Below are 17,313 nucleotides of genomic sequence, written 5' to 3' on the forward strand. Positions count from 1 at the left end.
TGAAGGATTCTGAGACTATAAAGGAGTACTCAGACAGATTGCTTGGGATTGTCAACAAGGTAAGGTTACTTGGCACAGATTTCTCTGATTGTAGAATTGTTGAGAAAATTCTTGTAACAGTGCCTGAGAGATATGAAGCATCCATAACCACCTTGGAGAATACAAAAGATTTATCCAAGATAATCTTGGCAGAGCTGATAAATGCCTTGCAGGCTCAAGAGCAACACAAGCTTATGAAGCAGGATCGTATTTCTGAAGGAGCCTTGCCAACCAAGCATCAGGACTACGGCAAGGACAAAAGGAAATTCATCAAGAAATTTCAAGCTTCAATCAATGAAGCCACTGCCAGCACCAGAAATCAAGGCAAAGGAAGAAACTCAAATAGAGGCTATCCACCTTATAAGTATTGTGGCAGAACAGGTCATCCACCATTCAAATGCTGGAAAAGGCCTGATGCAAAATGTAACAAGTGCAATCAGCTTGGACATGAGACTGTTATATGCAAGAACAAATTTCAGATAAGGGAAGTAGATGCTTAAATTGCTGAGAAAGATGATGAAGATCAGATTTTTGTGGCAACATGTTTTTCAACCAAGAGCTCCTCAGAATGTTGGCTTATCGACAGTGGTTGTACAAACCACATGACATATGACAGAACCCTTTTCAAAGACTTGCAGTCCACTGAAATCACAAAGGTTCGAATAGGAAATGGTGACTATATTTCAGCAAAGGGAAAAGGAATCATTTCAATTACAACAAACTCAAGTACAAAATCTATTTCAGATGTTCTTTACGTACCTGGTATTGATCAGAATTTGCTGAGTGTGGGTCAGCTGATAGAAAAGGGATTCAAAGTTACATTTGAAGATCATTGCTGCCTCATATATGATGTTGCTGGACATAAAATTTTACAAGTTAAAATGAAAGGGAAAAGCTTTTCATTTTTTCCAACTGAAGAGGAGCATACAGCCTATTCCACAAATACAAGCATCACTGAAACTTGGCACAAGAGACTTGGGCATTGTCATCTCCAGCGAATGCTGACAATGAAGAAGAATGAAGTGATAAGAGGATTGCCTGCTCTTGCTGATCAAATACCGAATTGTCATGCTTGTCAATTTGGCAAACAAAGGAGGCTGCCTTTTCCTAAATCTTCCTGGAAGGCATCTCAAAAGCTGCAACTCATTCACACAGATGTAGCAGGACCTCAAAGAACACCATTATTGAAAGGTAGTCTACATTGTGTTCATTGATGATTTTTCAAGAATGTGCTGGATTTTTTTCTTAAAGTTCAAGTCAGAGGTTGCTGGAATCTTCTGGAAATTCAAGAAGATGGTGGAAAATCAGAGTGGCTGCAAGATTCAAATCATAAGATCAGATAATGGGAAAGAGTATACTTCAGCAACATTTAATCTATTCTGTGAAGAAGCTGGAATTGAACATCAGCTCACTGCTCCTTACACTCCAGAGCAAAATGGGGTTAGTGAAACGAGAAATAGATATGTAATGGAGATGGCTAGGTGTATGTTGCAAAACAAGGAATTGCCTAAAGAATTCTGGGCAGAGGCAGCAAATACAACAGTCTTTCTTCAAAATTGACTTCCAGCCAAGTTTTTGAATGAAAGAACACCATTCGAAGTCTGGTATGGATATAAACCTTCACTGAACTTTCTTAAAGTATTTGGCAGTGTGTGTTTTGTCCACATTCCTCAGGTCAAGCGTGACAAGCTTGATAAGAAAGCACTTCCAGGCATATTTGTGGGATACAGCTTAGTCTCCAAAGCATACAAAGTGTATCATCCACAAACAAAAAAGATATCAATTACAAGGGATGTACACTTCAATGAAGATGAGCAATGAGATTGGAAGAACCTTCAACAGAGCACTCCTTCTGAAGATCAAATAACTCCTCAGTGGCAGAATGAACTAGAAGATGATCCTCCAGTTAGAGGCACAAGGCTGCTGTCAGACATCTATCAAAGATGCAACATTGCATTTTATGAACCTGCTGGATATGAAGAGGCACTCAAAGACTGCAAATGGAAGAAGGCCATGGAGGAGGAGCTGTCAATGATTCAGAAAAACAATACCTGGACATTAGTTGACAGACCTGAAGACAGAAAAGTTATAGGAGTGAAGTGGATATATCAAACGAAGCTGAATGCAGATAACTCCATCAACAAACACAAGGCCAGGCTTGTTGTTAAAGGGTATGCTCAGATTTTTGGTGTTGATTATTCTGACACGTTTGCACCTGTTGCTAGACTGGACACAATCAGATTGCTGCTAGCAATCTCAGCACAGAAGGGTTGGAAAGTGTTTCAGTTAGATGTAAAATCAGCCTTCTTGAATGGAGTTTTACAAGAAGAAATATATGTGGAGCAGCTTGATGGATTTGTGATTCAAGGAGCAGAAGATAAGGTCTACCTTTTGCAAAAGGCTCTCTATGGGCTGAAGCAAGCTCTTAGAGCTTGGTACAGCCGGATTGATGAGCATTTGCTAAATTTAGGCTTTGTAAAAAGCTTATCCGAGGCCACTCTGTATGTCAAACTGAAGGACAATGATGTTCTTATAGTGTCCCTTTATGTTGATGACCTTTTGGTGACAGGAAGTAATGAATTACTGGTTGAAGAATTCAAACAAGAAATGATGAATGTGTTTGAAATGACCGATCTTGGTCTTATGACTTATTTTCTTGGAATGGAGGTTAAGCAAAGCAAGAATGAAGTTTTCATCTACCAAAATAAATATGCAAAGGAAATACTAAAGAAATTTCAGATGGAGGAATGCAAAGCAACTAGCACACCCATGAATCAAAAGGAAAAGTTGTGCAAGGATGACGGTGCTGATAAAATTGATGAGGGTTATTTCAGAAGCATAATTGGTTGCTTAATGTATCTTACTACAATAAGGCCTAACATTTTGTTTGTTGTAAGTCTCTTATCCCGTTTTATGCATAGAGCTAGTGAATTACATTTAATAGCTGCAAAAAGAATATTGAGATATGTAAGAGGGACTGTAAGTTATGGTGTAAAGTATGATAAGTGCCAAAGTTTTAAACTGCATGGATTCTCAGACAGTGACTGGGCTGGTTCCATTGAAGATATGAAGAGCACTTCTGGATATTGCTTTAACCTTGGCTCAGGAGTCTTCTCATGGTGCTCAAAGAAGCAGGAGATTGTAGCACAATCTACTGCAGAAGCTGAATTCATTACAACCTCAGCAACAGTAAATCAGGCATTGTGGCTCCAGAAAATTCTACGTGATTTACACATGGAGGAAGAAGAACCAACAAAGATTTCAGTTGATAATCAAGCAGCAATTGCAATCTCTCATAATCCAGTGTTCCATGGGAAGACCAAGCACTTTAACATCAAGCTTTATTTTTGACGTGAAGTGCAGAAAAATAGTGATGTTAAGTTAATTTATTGCAAATCTGAAGATCAACTTTCTGATTTATTCACCAAACCACTTCCAGTAAGCAGGTTTGAGTTTCTAAGGACAAGGTTAGGAGTATGCAGCCCTTAAAGCAAGGAGGAGTGTTGGAGTTTGCTTCAAGTTGCTGCTGCTACTCTGTTCTTCAGTTATGATTTTTATGCTTTAATAAACAATTGTCCTAGTTTTTAGGAATCAGTTGATCTGTTAGGTTGTTAACAGATCATGGCACGTTAAGCTGCTATAAGTTAGCAATTCTGTTGTTTTTATTTCAATAAATATGTAAACGATTTCTGTGAAATATAAAGCAATTCTATATTCAATCCTTTTCTTAATAATACTGCAGCATCAATAATATTGTAGTGTTTTACAATTCTCTTCTATCTTCTTTTCTTACATAATACTCAAACACATAAACACCTTCAAAAGTTTACAGAATCAGTGAAGAACGGCCTTCTGAATCTCTCTTTTACGTTCATTATCTTTGAGCTCGTGTATCGTTTACATCATATGCTCCTTGATCAGACATCTTTTTCTCGATTTAGATAGGAAAAACTACAGAAACGTAAGAGGAGCATAATTCAATATTTGCAACTGGTCCTGGAGAATGGACCCAAATCATACGGTAAGAGAACTTGTTCACATGAAATGGGGCATTTTCTTAACGTCAGCAACAGAGAGAGATAGAGTCAACTTGCTCCTTAAGTCAAAAGGGGGAACCTAAAATGAGTTGATGAAGTTCTAAGCTTAGTTGAGACCTTTCCCATTTTAGCAGAGTTATATATAGCGCAAGTTTGAGTGACTAAGCTGGTAAGGACGCATGCAAGTGAGCTTAATTGTGGCTGCACTTTCGTAAACTGTGATGAGCCATGAAAAAGAAAGGAAAAAGCAAGGAAATAAATTAAAGTTGGACTGGACTCACTTTGAACTTGGTGTTGCTTTTATGCTCTTAAAGAATGAGCATCAGGTTCTTATCTGCATATATAATTATGTAGTTCTTGGAGATTTGATGCTTAAAGGGACCGTAAATTATTGCTTTGAGATAAAGCCTGTCTTCCATAGTAAATTATGTCATAGGGATTCCTAGAATCTTATGCATGTCTGAGTTTTGTTTTCCTTCAATATGGTTGTCTCATTTGGGTTATTTTCTTTTTTTTGGAAAATCAATTTGGGTTATTTTCTACTTTGGTAGAATCCAAACCTGTAGTGGCGGTCCTTGATTAAGACATGGATTTCTCACTTAATCTTAGCAACCACTACTACTCCTACGCATTCCTTGGACCACCTCATAAAGCAGGTGTTGCAACAATCACAAGAACACCCACACACGCACACACACCCCCAAGTGATACAGATTTTGGTTGCAGGTGCCCGATTAAAGGGAGGGAAAAATTCTTAAGCTTCATAGATTTCAAGAACACAATTAAGGAAGCCAGAGAGTATTTCTCAGCTCCAATACATGCCTGTGCTTCTGGGAAAGGTCCTTGGATCAATGTCAGCCTAAAGCTTATTGTTAACTCAAAACTGAAACCAAGAGAAAGTGTTTGAGGAGAAGCCAGGGTCATAGGAAGTCAAGATCCACGTTGTCTTTGTAATTACAACTTTCTGTCAATATCCACCACCTAGAAAGATGAACAATAAAATTCTCAACATGACTGAAACGTCAAGCCAACCATTTTCATATGCAAAGAAATCAAATGAAGCAGCGAGTTAAATTTGCGTACTGTATTCCCTCGGTGTTCTGCATTTAAAGCATTCCATCCTGCTAGCATAATTATGGACTCCACATCCCAATCTGTCCAATAGATTATTATTAATCAAAGAAAAGCAGTAGGGTACCATGAAATTATAGCAATAATTTGTCGCCAACAAACATTGAGTGCTAATTGCGTGCTATTACTTCTCCCAGTTATAATTAATTCCTTTTAGAAAAGTAAAACCATGCAATAGTGACTGTGCCGCTTCAAACAATCATTTCTGTTTTCAGTGAAAACCAAAACAACCCTTGTTTCGAAAACAATCGTCTGTGCGAAATGCAGCTGGAAAATCACAATAATATTTTCAAGAACATATGATACCAGCGGAATGTAATGTTATTTGTGTTCTAGACCAGAATCAGGTTCACAATGTGAACTCACCTGGTGCAAATCCAATCACCAGTTTTCCATCCAGGAGGATCACTTCCATCAGATCCATAAGCGTTGCTTCCATACCCACCTGCAGCATGATCATTTCTTAATGCACCACAATTATAGCAGCTTGACCGGCTAGCATAGTTGTGAGCTTGACAGTTCATGGCGGAACAATACCAGTCCCCAGCCAAAACCTTTGTTGCATTGCATATGTAGGTTGCCGGATCAGGGCCGCCGTACTTAGGGTACCCGCAACGTTGGCACATTTCCCTTTTCTTGAAATTCTGGTGCTGGCATGCGCTGCACATCCAATCTCCTCCAGCTGTCCAGCTCATTTTATCTCCTACAGGACAAAACACAAGTTACAATCAGACATGCATTACAGCGCGAAATAAAAATTATAAAACATTATAGTACAAACAATTATGTACGACACAAACAACCATTAATGATGAAAAATCCATTCGCGAAACAAATTAACAACCATTTACAATGCAACTTAATTATTAGTTGTGGTGAAAGAAAACTACTTTACGATGTCACTTCTTTTTACGACGATGAGGGGGTAATTCACACAATACCACTTAATTTATGAATTATTACTACAATTGAACGACCAACTCTACTTGATTTCTTGCGTTTCATGAGTAATGACCTCATGGACCTAAAATGTTGTTCCAACAATATATGAAACATTACACGCTTACCCATCCCTTTGTGTGTTCATCGGTCCTCGAAGCCTAAGACTGAATGAGCATGCATGCTGACAATTAGACCTTGATCATCAGTTTCCTCGACTTATACTTGGTTCTAGCTGCTACTAATCAAGGGCATTGAAATCTGATGGTAAACATGCTATATAGAATTGCAGTATTCTCAGGTCATAATATACTACTAAGCTCCTTCCGCTAAGCTAGATAGGAACAGATCAGCTATATGAACACGCGTTTTGATTAATTACGGGACTCTAGCTTCTTTTCTACAACATTTGATCCTATGACATGCACCATATACAGCAAGAATGCCAGACCATAGGGCTCAACCCGGATTGCAGCTGCACAGAAATATATATATATATATATATATATAACACGTTGGGAAGTGGAACAAGCGGTTGCTTAAACGTTTATAAAAATGGGAAGCAGGAAAAAAAGAAGAAGCTAACCTTCTGTGAACTGAAGGCTTGAGCCTTGAAGAGCAATTAGCTGAAGAGCAGCGAGGTTAATACAGTAGTTGTGCGAGAGTATCAATATAGCTGGTGATTTTGGTGCATGGGTTGGGAGGCATTATATACTTGTTCTTCCCTGACAGCACGAGTGGGGCCATTGATGGTATTTTCTCCCCTTATCATTATTTTCCTTTTCTTCAGATAGTATTCCAAAAAGGGATGAGAGGTTCAGAGATAAGCCTGCTCTTACCTAGCTATGCCTATTCAATTATTCTTCAGCTATTATTCCTTCTCCACATATCCACTTCTCTACTATATATGCATGGCATTATGAGGGGAAGATGTTATTTGAAAGGCTGATGTAACGCCATGGCCTGGCTTAAAGAGGCCGGTTGTTGTTGACATGGCTAATAAATCTTAAGCTTCATTGCTCCCATGGGTACTAATTCCTCAAGCTCGAAGTTTTTACCAGCCCCACTTGATTCTTTTACAAGCCATTTTGGCTAAATCCTATTAATATTCTCCCTCCATTACTATAAAAAAAGAGATTAAAACCAAGAATATTATAATTAGTTATGTGGCATATATATATCATTATAGAATGTGGATGCATGCATCGCGGATCACACACTAGCTAGCTACAACTGATCATAAATGATCCAAGTTGCAAAGAAACCTTTACTCGAGTAGGTTTTATGTAGTCCAGGCACACTTGGTTGAGTAAAAAGGATGAACATAAATGTGAGATTTTGCATCAGGAATCGGTTCCTCACAATGAACATCTAATGCCAAATTCTTCCCTTCCTTGTATTTTGATTCCTTCTCTGCAATAATGCAAAAGCAACAGGGAAGATTCATATCTAATGCCAACCTTTGTCTATCCGCGCGTCCATTAACTTAGCGTATATACATGTCTAGATTCAACACTACACGACTACTACTGAGCATCGGTGGTACTGGCATCCATGATTGAGAGCTTGCAAGCTTGACATGTGTCTATCTATACACACGATGTGCTCATTTGCTCCTTTTTTTTAAAAAAAAAAAAACTACATTAATAAATCTTTTAAGAGATCACTCTTAATATTTACTTGGTATATTTCTTTAAAAAATTAATAAATTTTCTTAGACATTTATTATAAAATCTGAACTGTAAAAAAAAATAAAGATAAAAAATCTTTAATTACCAAGTCAATCCCGCTATGCTTTGAAGCATCCCGCCACTTCTATCATAATTACATTCCGACATGGCTGGCTAGCAAAATCCCCTTTGATTATCATGAAAAGGGAATGTTCCAAACAATTTTATTTTTTTTCTAGAATTTGGATTGCGGCGGACCGACGCTGGAGAGAGTGGGCAGCTGAGTTGGATGGGTCGGATAGTGTACAGAAATTATTAGTATATTTGATCATCATGCTGTAGCAGGTTGAATTAATTTTAAAAAAAAAATAAAAAAATATTAAGAGTGCAGTAATGTTTTTATAGTGAAATTAAACCTGACTAAATAGATCAATTTCGTAATCTCCTAACTCAGCTATTTGTTTCACTTGATTTTTCAATTAAATCGCGTGAGAGATAACTCGACTTAAATCGATCGATTTCATAAGTTTAAATGCAACCTTGATGGTCAGTAAAAACATGACTTAGCTTTTAAAAAAACTATAAAAAGACAATATTTTTTAAAATATGAAGACAATGACAGATTAAATCGACCTTGGTTCCCTACGACCCAGGTCATGGATTCTATTGAGGTTAATAATCTTTTATTATAAACTATTTTTATTTAATTATATGATAAAAATATATGCTCATAAAATTAAGTATTAATCTAAAAATAGACACTTATTTGAAATAATATTTATCTCTATAAAAAAAAAATCAATCATGCATTTTATTCCCTAACGATTTAATTAAAAAAAAATCATAACAAAAAAAATAAAAGGAAAAGGAAAAAAAGTGCTCCAGCCAAAAAAAAAACAAATATAGAGAAATACTATAGCAAATTGGAACATGTTTAATTAATATGGATATTGAGATGAAGATTTTATTGCCAAAATAATAAATACACACAGCTACTTGTTATGCTTTGAACACTTTATTATTATTATTATTATTATTATTATTATTATTATTATTATACGACTTCCAGACTAGTAATAATATATAGATGCATGAAGAACGATCGATTAGGATGCCCTCCAAAGTTCAGGTTTCTTAATTTAATTAAGCAGATATGGCAAACGTATGCTGCAATGGCAAGCAGACAGAGAGACTCCATTTGATGCTTGCTTGTTGACCTAGCTAGGGTTCGATAAGTAGGAATCCTAATCACCATTTTCTACCAGACATTGTGAATATTCCACTCATGAAATAAAATAAAATAAATAAATAAAAAATAAAACCTTATACAACGCCCCCACACTTTATTCCCTAGAATGCTTTTAGAAATGGAAATGGGTCCTGTCGCTTCAATAATACTTCGAGAATCCACTTTCATAGATATAGACTAGACTATTGACCATGGTATGCTAGGGTTATATCATTTTTTTTCAATTTATTAAAAAAAATATTTAAGTATTATCAATGTATTTTCTAGTAGAAAATTTTTTAAATCATATAGGCTTGATTTAATATGACTTGATTAATTTTACAAATCCAAATAAACATGAATAACAAATAAAAACATATTTTAATTTGAAAAAATTCAAGACGGTATCTATTTTAAAAATATTAAAATGTTAAATTTGTCAAATTCGTTATTCAGATCATAAGATTGAGACATCCTTATAAAAAATAAATCGAATCAAATTATGAATTTCAATTCTCAATCAACCAAATATTGAATGATGAAATTTTAAAAAGTTAAAAAAAAAAAAACAACCGAAGTCAACTTGAATTAACCAGCCAAACTCGTGATCCATGTCATTAGACTAGAATAATCTCATAGAAAGTAAATTAAAATAAATTATGAAGTCTAATTTCTAATCCACCCAATGTTGAAAGATAAAATTGAAAAATAAAATAAAACAAGGAACCAAAATAATAATCCAAGTCAATCGGATTAACCCGCCATGTAATAATCCAAGTCAACAGGATTAACCCGCCATGTCCGCGACTTGGGTCATGTGATCCATGTCATTGGACTATAATAACCTCATAGAAAGTAAATTGAAATAAATTATGAAGCCAAATTTCCACCCAATGTTGAAGGATAAAATTGAAAAAAAAATAAAACAAGGAACCAAAACAATAACTCAAGTCAACCGGATTAACCCGCCATGTTCACGACTTTGGTCATGAAACTAAAATAACCATATAAAAAACAAACAAAAAAATTATGAAATATAATTCTCAATCAACCGTTAAAGGATGAAATAGAAACAAAACCAATTAAAAAAAGAAAGAAAAACTCAAGTTAGCTGGGTTAACCCATTAAACTCGTGACTTTGGTCATAATGATAAGATAAATCAATAAAAAATAAAATTAAAATAAATTATGAAACTTCATCACCAGTTGTAACGACCCTATATTTAAGACACAAATGAACACATTCAAGATCATAGATAACATGAAACAATGGAATTTGTTTTGTACACACACACATTTTTGAAATAGTTATTCTTTTGAAATAGTAATAGTTCACTGTCGGTTAGAACAATCGACTGATTCACATTGACACAACTAATCAGTCAACTAGATTCTACTTAATTTCATTGGTGTCCCAAACGATTAACCAGTTTAATCGATTGAATTTGACAAAAGCCAATTTCATTGCTCCTCTAGTCAATTGGTCTACCCGATTATTTAGTAATCCTAAATATTTGACTGGTTTGTGCAGCACATCTGATGTCAATTTAGTTTTATTTTTTTATTAACCGCAATCATATAAAATAATTAAACATCAATTTCATGTCAATTTAGATAAAAATTTCTAAATTATTCATAATAATTTGGCTAAAATATTCATTCAAAAGGGAGCATAATTTTTCTTTATTTTTCCACAATTCATTCATTATCGAAAATTCAACTTTCCATAATATACACAATTCTTTCTACGCTTCAAAACAAACCAAAGCTAAAATTAATCATAGTGAAAGTGATCGATACCTTCTAATCACAAAAAATCACAAAGCAATTGATGAGAAATCCAAGCTTTTTTCACTTCTTTTTCTCTTTATTTGCCTAACTTCTAGCACCTTTAAATCTAAGCTTGTAACCCTTCTCAAAACTTGAAACCAGTTTTTTATTAACCCTTTAAAACTTCTTTAAATATTTGAATTTTCCTCTCTTAGGTGTTTTAATTAAAAAAAAAGAAAAGAAATCATGAAAATTTTCTTTCCTTTCTTCCCTCACAAGGAGGAAGCTCTTGGCTTCCAAGAAAGCTATTATCCTCTCTCACTGATTTTTTTACAACTTCTCTTGTCTTGAAGTTTTAATCCATAAAAATTCATTTTATATAATTTAATACATATATATATATATATTATTTACTTTATTCCATTATATTTTCGGGTAAATTTTTCAATATTTTATAACACAATAATATTTTTAACTAGAGTCTTACACTAGTAAACCAATTGTTAAAAAGATAAAAATAAAATAAAAATAAAATAAAAAAACAGATCGGTATTCTTGTAAATAATGATATATGAGGAGGGGAACAATGATTTCCCCTCCTCAATTAGTTCGCTAATTACATGAGAGAAATCAAAGTCCTTTTTTTATGTTGAAAATTATTTTCAATGTCTTTAAATTAACTTGTTAAATTCCAATTAAAATATTATGATATTAGAAAAATACTAGAAGCCTAACCTGTAAACTAAGAAGGAATTTCGGTAAAACAAAAAAAAAATAGTTGAACTAAAGAGGAAGAGCAGAATTGTAATTAAGAGAATAAGGATAATATAAATAGAAAAAGTTAGCCGGCCATTTGTGGGAGAAAAAGAGAGAAATATTGAAGCAAATTTATGAAAAATTCTTGCTAAAAAACATCAAAGAGAGATCAATAAAAGGATCAAAGAGGGATTAGAAAAGAATTAAGTAAGGAAATTGAAGATTTTCAAAAGTTGTTTTATTAAGGGAGGTCTATTTTGAAAAAGAATAGGAGAAGGGAAAGAAGTGAGTAGAAAACTTTTCTTTCTTGTTCTTGTCTCCTGAATTTAATGTGTTTAAGAAGTAAGGAACCTTGATTAGCTATCATTTTGAATTATTAAGGAAAATTAGTGAATTTACATATGAGAATGTTATGTACATTATATTGTTTTAATGAATGAATGATTAAATGAATGTTTTTATGATAGAATGAGGTTAACACACATGAAAAAGTGTTGGGTATTGAATGAATTGAAAAAAAAAAACCTGAAGCTGAAAAGTGAACTAACATCTCAAGAACTGTACAAACCAGTCACATTAGTGATGTTCATAGTGATGTATATAATGGTTATTGTTGTAATTTTCATTGACATTAAGGCAACATGCTTTTAAAATCTCCGGCAGGCTTAAATCTTTCAGACATGTTGTTCATATATGTTTCTATGAGCTTTAGTTGCTCTTAAATGGTTTTAATAGCATTACCAAAGGTTTGATCCATGATAGTTACATAAATGCACAACACTATTGTAAAGATGCAAGTAGATCACATCAATTCTTACTAGTGAAATATAATATAAAGATAAAACTAATTTTGAAATTCATTTATTATTTATTTATTTATTTTTAAGATTAATCAAGACTATAATGCATCAAGGAAATTATAAGCATGTTATGTTAAACTTAAATGGCTAGTTGAATACAAAGTCATAAATTTCCACCGCAAGCTCTAGAGTTGTCAAAATTACTAGTTATCTAGCAAAAATATGATGGATATGATATGAGATTTTGGCTTTCATGTTAGAGATTGATAAATCTCCGGTGAAAAACGACATTTTATTTCTTGGTCGTTGGGCACATCGGTTGAGATTTTGGTTTAAGAGATTTGTGGTATTCTGATACGGCAGTTTGAATGGCACAATGGTAGAAGTGAAAAGGCGAGAAGGCTTAAGGAATGACGAGAACACAGAGAGAACACCAGATCGCTAGATCACAAGGTTTAGGGGATTTGGTTGTCACATTTGACATTGAAGCTGCTGTAGAATGAATCTTTACTGAGGACAAAAAATGTGAACCTGGTGGTAAACAGATTGAAATAAAGGTGGTGGAACCAAAGAGTATTGAGAACCGGTGGTGATAATGGCAGTGCAGCAAAGTCTTCACATTTTAAAACAGCAGTACAAAGGCACAGTGTCAAGCAATTGAACATATACAACCATTGTCCTAATCTCTGAAGGACAACATGCTACAACAACTAAGCCCCAAACTCATATTAGCTGAAATTGGCTATTACGGTTCCTTTTGTGCCATAGCGCACAACCATATCAAGGACAACATGCTACAAATTACATTATTCAGGGGGCTACTAATTTCGGCAAATACCTCTCAGTAGTGATAGGATGTGGAGACTCTCATCCCCTTGTGCTGGTCACATCTCTTCCTCCCCTGAACAGGTGCTCTCAAACAGACAGAACCGTCACGTAATGTAACCTCACAAATTGGTGCATCGAACCTCAGCGAGGAACTGTCTACCCCAGAAAAGTTACATTCAACCCTCTTGCCTTTATGCTGCCAACATCTTTTGTTTCCCTGAATGGGTTGCCTTCTGCAGAATGAACCATTTCCCAACATTACTCCACAAGTATTGGGAAAAAGTTCCTTGACAGGATTATTTGAAGATCCACATTGCCAGGTACTATATGCATTATGTTTAGATGAGGCATTGTTGTTTACGCTGTCAGCAAAAGAATTGAATACTGAACTGGGGGCAGACATACGGATTTTTTCTTCTGCTGCTGGCTCTGAACTGTCTACCCCAGACAAGTTACATTCAACCCTCTGGCCTTTATGCTGCCAGCATCTTTTGTTTCCCTGAATGGGTTGCCTTCTGCAGAATGAACCATTTCCCAACATTACTGCACAAATATTGGGAAAATGTTCCTTGACAGGATTATTTGAAGATCCACATTGCCAGGTACTATCTGCATTATGTTTAGATGAGGCATTGTTGTTTACGCTGTCAGCAAAAGAATTGAATACCAAACTGGGGGCAGACATACGGATTTTGTCTTCTACTGCTGGCTCTGAACTGTCTACCCCAGACAAGTTACATTCAACCCTCTGGCCTTTATGCTGCCAGCATCTTTTGTTTCCCAGAATGGGTTGCCTTCTGCAGAATGAACCATTTCCCAACATTACTCCACAAGTATTGGGAAAATGTTCCTTGACAGGATTATTTGAAGATCCACATTGCCAGGTACTATCTGCATTATGTTTAGATGAGGCATTGTTGTTTACGCTGTCAGCAAAAGAATTGAATACCGAACTGGGGGCAGACATACGGATTTTTTCTTCTGCTGCTGGCTCTGAACTGTCTACCCCAGACAAGTTACATTCAACCCTCTGGCCTTTATGCTGCCAGCATCTTTTGTTTCCCAGAATGGGTTGCCTTCTGCAGAATGAACCATTTCCCAACATTACTCCACAAGTATTGGGAAAATGTTCCTTGACAGGATTATTTGAAGATCCACATTGCCAGGTACTATCTGCATTATGTTTAGATGAGGCATTGTTGTTTACGCCGTCAGCAAAAGAATTGAATACCGAACTGGGGGCAGACATACGGATTTTGTCTTCTGCTGCTGGCTCTAAGACGGAGGTGTTAACCCGCATCCCCTTGTGTTCTTCACATCTTTTCCTCCCTGCCACAGCTTGCTTCCTACAAAAAGTCCCATCACCTAAATTTACCCCACATGTGGTTTCATGTTCTCGGTCATTGTGAGTTGTGGAATCTAGATTTGCTCCATGTGGATAATGTAAATTTCCTTGTGCGATGGATTTGTAACTGGATCCATAAACTCTCCTCCCTTTGTGTTCCTCGCATCTCTCTCCCCCTGGAACTGGTGGCCTTCTACATGGTATACCATCAACCATGATGAATCCACATATACAATCGGAGTCCTCATTAATGCCATATTTATCTGTAACTAGCCTAGGCTGTGATCTGCTGAGCTTAAAAATTCCAAAGAATAATTTTTTGCTATCCTCATCACCAAAACCAGCATGCTTTTCTGGTGAAAGAGGCTTGCTTGCTTTGATTTTAATACCTCCTAGTTTGTGACTGGAAAATGGAAGCCATTGAAAAATATCTGGAGGTCTAGTTGTCCTTGAATTGAGTTTCTGAAGGACATCACTGGGACGGCGTGTACCATTACTACCTTTATTCCATGCGTAATCAAAAGTGCCAAGCAGCTTACCTTCCGTTTCCTCAGCATCCCTCTTATCTTTCATCTGTTCAACATTCAGGAAAAACAGTGTAGAAAGATGAAATACATTTCCAAATATACATGCCAAAAGATTTGCACGTTTCCCTCTTATATGCCCAAGAATTTATAATGCAGGCACACTAGAATTGCAGGTGGTGAATATGGATTTATCTTATATGTATTTACAAGTATCTGGCAGAACTGTTGATGTGCATAATTTCATCCCCTAAGTCAACTTTGAAGCCTAGAACTCTAAAAGAGGGAGGATATTGAGTACTACCTCTCTGCCTCCTTTGTGCTCTTATAACTACCATGCACACAAAAGAATGGAAACTAAGGAAATCTTAGACATCTAATTCAATAATGCTATTATTGAATAGAAGACTGGAAATTCTTTAAACAAACACCATGTTTGATCCTAGAAAAACATGTTTGTCCCAATAATTTCACAAAAGTTTAAAACCTAAATGATTATTCAGAGCATAATTTCAGCTGCCACTATAAATGTACTTATCATTGACATCTAAGTGAGAAAATTTAATATAAACTTTTCTTACAGTAAAAGGCAATACTTACAAGAGCCCATCTATACACAATGGACTGGCCTCTTGAGAATATCTCTTCAAATAAACCTAGCCCTTTTTGAAGAGAATCATCTTTAGAATCATTCACATGGCCAGTTGAGTAAGTATTACCCAAATGGGCACCTGAACGACCGTATTGCTGGAGTCGGGTTCTAACATTGTCAGCTTGTCCAAGGTAAACCACCACTATGTCATCTCGGACAAGCTTGCCACCATCACGCCGCGACAGCCCAGAGCGAGGAACAGCAATACCAAGCTCATATAGTCCCGGGCCAGAAGTAGTTGGGAGATTGTGGATCCTATATCGAGAAGCTCCTTCCTTCCCCGAGAAATAGTCTTGCCAGTCAGAAGGGCCAATGAGAAGCTGAATCATGTATACAAAGAATCAATGTATACAAACTGAAAGCGTGAGAAACCGATATGGAAAAAAAAAAATGAAGACCCCAGATTCCATTTGGCAGGCATATTATATATAAAGCAGTTTAAAACACTTGTTTTTCGCAGCCAATTTTCAACGGCAAGCAAGAAACTAAAAAAGTAACAAAATTGTAAAGGAAGAAATTATCAAACCTGCCATTTGGAGAAGCTGGAGTCGTGCTTGGTTCGCTTATAGTCTTCCCTCTTCAATCTGGCACCGACATCCATGCCCTCCTGTCCCCGTCATATTTCTGTGTGAAGAAGATGACATTTAATACGCTGCTTCCTTTCTGTTTAAGTAACAGCGGAGCCCAACCCATGATTCCGAGCCTGCTGAATTGGTTGGGTTGTGTCGGGGAAGGCCCAAATTAAAAAACAAATAATTAAATCATGTTAGCGTTGCCACCAATTAGAAGGTAAAAAATATCCATGTAAAATGTCCATTCTCTAATAAAAAATACTAATTTGTATATTAATCAAGAACAAAATATTCTAAAATGATATTAAAAAATATCTCATTTATTAAAATAAATGTTTTCCTTGCAAAATGTTTTCGTACATACATATTATTTTTGGGAACAAACACCCACTCAATTATTAATACAAAATTCTAAAAGGATGACTCTAGCCTATCATAGAAATTATTTGATCATGAGTGTTTGTTTGGGGAGTTTGGGAACGTAGTGCAAACCGCGTTCCTAAAAAATTTAATTTTTTCTTGTAAAAAATTAAAAAAAAATTATATTTTGGATCGTTTTGACATGCTGATCTCAAAAATGATTTTTAAAAAATAAAAAAAAATATCATTTTGATACATTTCGACACGAAAAGTTATTTGAAAAGCAACAACAACCACACTCTCAAACACCCTCTAACCCTTAAGAGTAGATTGTGAGGGGATATTGCGGAATTGGATTGAAAAAAATTTATAATGCTAAGAAAATATCTAGTAATATCCTATTAGCTAGTCTTTTTAACTCAATTTAACAAAGAAGTAAATACAAGGATGAGAGAGAACCTAGATAAAAATATTCTTATTAATTTTGATTAATTCTAAATTTGATTTTTTTTTCATGTGTCTATCTCTTTTTTAAAAGTGGTCTGGAAGAGTAATTAATAGAATATCATTAATTATTTCTTATATATTGTCATAACTCATTTTTGAGTTCTCCCTCAAATTTAACTTTTTTTCTTTTAAAATAAAAATAAAAAATAAAAGTA

The 17,313-nt window shown here is 35.3% G+C and overlaps 2 protein-coding genes across 4 annotated transcripts; both read right to left on the reverse strand.

Annotated features, from left to right (window-relative positions):
- Positions 1 to 4,810: 4,810 nt before the first annotated feature.
- LOC7497616 (RNA-binding protein involved in heterochromatin assembly dri1) lies at positions 4,811 to 6,876 on the reverse strand. The gene is made up of 4 exons (XM_002309184.4): positions 6,733 to 6,876; positions 5,574 to 5,910; positions 5,160 to 5,230; positions 4,811 to 5,057 (listed from the first exon to the last, which is right to left on the reverse strand). The coding sequence occupies exons 2-4, from the start codon at positions 5,900 to 5,902 to the stop codon at positions 5,044 to 5,046; spliced, it is 414 nt and encodes a 137-aa protein (XP_002309220.3). The 5' UTR covers positions 5,903 to 5,910; positions 6,733 to 6,876; the 3' UTR covers positions 4,811 to 5,043.
- Positions 6,877 to 12,957: 6,081 nt separating this feature from the next.
- LOC7484668 (protein EFFECTOR OF TRANSCRIPTION 2) lies at positions 12,958 to 16,384 on the reverse strand. 3 transcript variants are annotated; one of them, XM_052453953.1, is made up of 4 exons: positions 16,246 to 16,355; positions 15,668 to 16,039; positions 14,083 to 15,116; positions 12,958 to 13,800 (listed from the first exon to the last, which is right to left on the reverse strand). In XM_052453953.1, the coding sequence occupies exons 1-4, from the start codon at positions 16,318 to 16,320 to the stop codon at positions 13,212 to 13,214; spliced, it is 2,070 nt and encodes a 689-aa protein (XP_052309913.1). In that variant the 5' UTR covers positions 16,321 to 16,355; the 3' UTR covers positions 12,958 to 13,211. The 3 variants fall into 3 exon arrangements, with proteins under 3 accessions (XP_052309913.1, XP_052309914.1, XP_024460011.2); XM_052453954.1 differs by having other exon boundaries at positions 12,958 to 13,518; positions 13,801 to 15,116; XM_024604243.2 differs by having other exon boundaries at positions 12,958 to 15,116; positions 16,246 to 16,384.
- Between the last annotated feature and the right edge of the window lie 929 nt (positions 16,385 to 17,313).

Source organism: Populus trichocarpa, chromosome 6, assembly GCF_000002775.5.
Source record: "Populus trichocarpa isolate Nisqually-1 chromosome 6, P.trichocarpa_v4.1, whole genome shotgun sequence".
Taxonomy (NCBI): domain Eukaryota; kingdom Viridiplantae; phylum Streptophyta; class Magnoliopsida; order Malpighiales; family Salicaceae; genus Populus; species Populus trichocarpa.

What these genes read in the sequence shown, in the direction of transcription:
- LOC7497616 (XM_002309184.4), bottom strand. Translation starts at nt 5,902, where the DNA reads ATGAGCTGGACAGCTGGAGGAGATTGGATGTGCAGCGCATGCCAGCAC. An exon ending in GGTGATTGGATTTGCACCAG is followed by an intron (nt 5,231 to 5,573) that starts GTGAGTTCACAT and finishes TCTATTGGACAG; the next exon opens with ATTGGGATGTGGAGTCCATA.
- LOC7484668 (XM_024604243.2), bottom strand. Translation starts at nt 16,320, where the DNA reads ATGGATGTCGGTGCCAGATTGAAGAGGGAAGACTATAAGCGAACCAAG. An exon ending in CCAGCTTCTCCAAATGGCAG is followed by an intron (nt 16,040 to 16,245) that starts GTTTGATAATTT and finishes TACATGATTCAG; the next exon opens with CTTCTCATTGGCCCTTCTGA. An exon ending in TTGTGTATAGATGGGCTCTT is followed by an intron (nt 15,117 to 15,667) that starts GTAAGTATTGCC and finishes AATGTTGAACAG; the next exon opens with ATGAAAGATAAGAGGGATGC.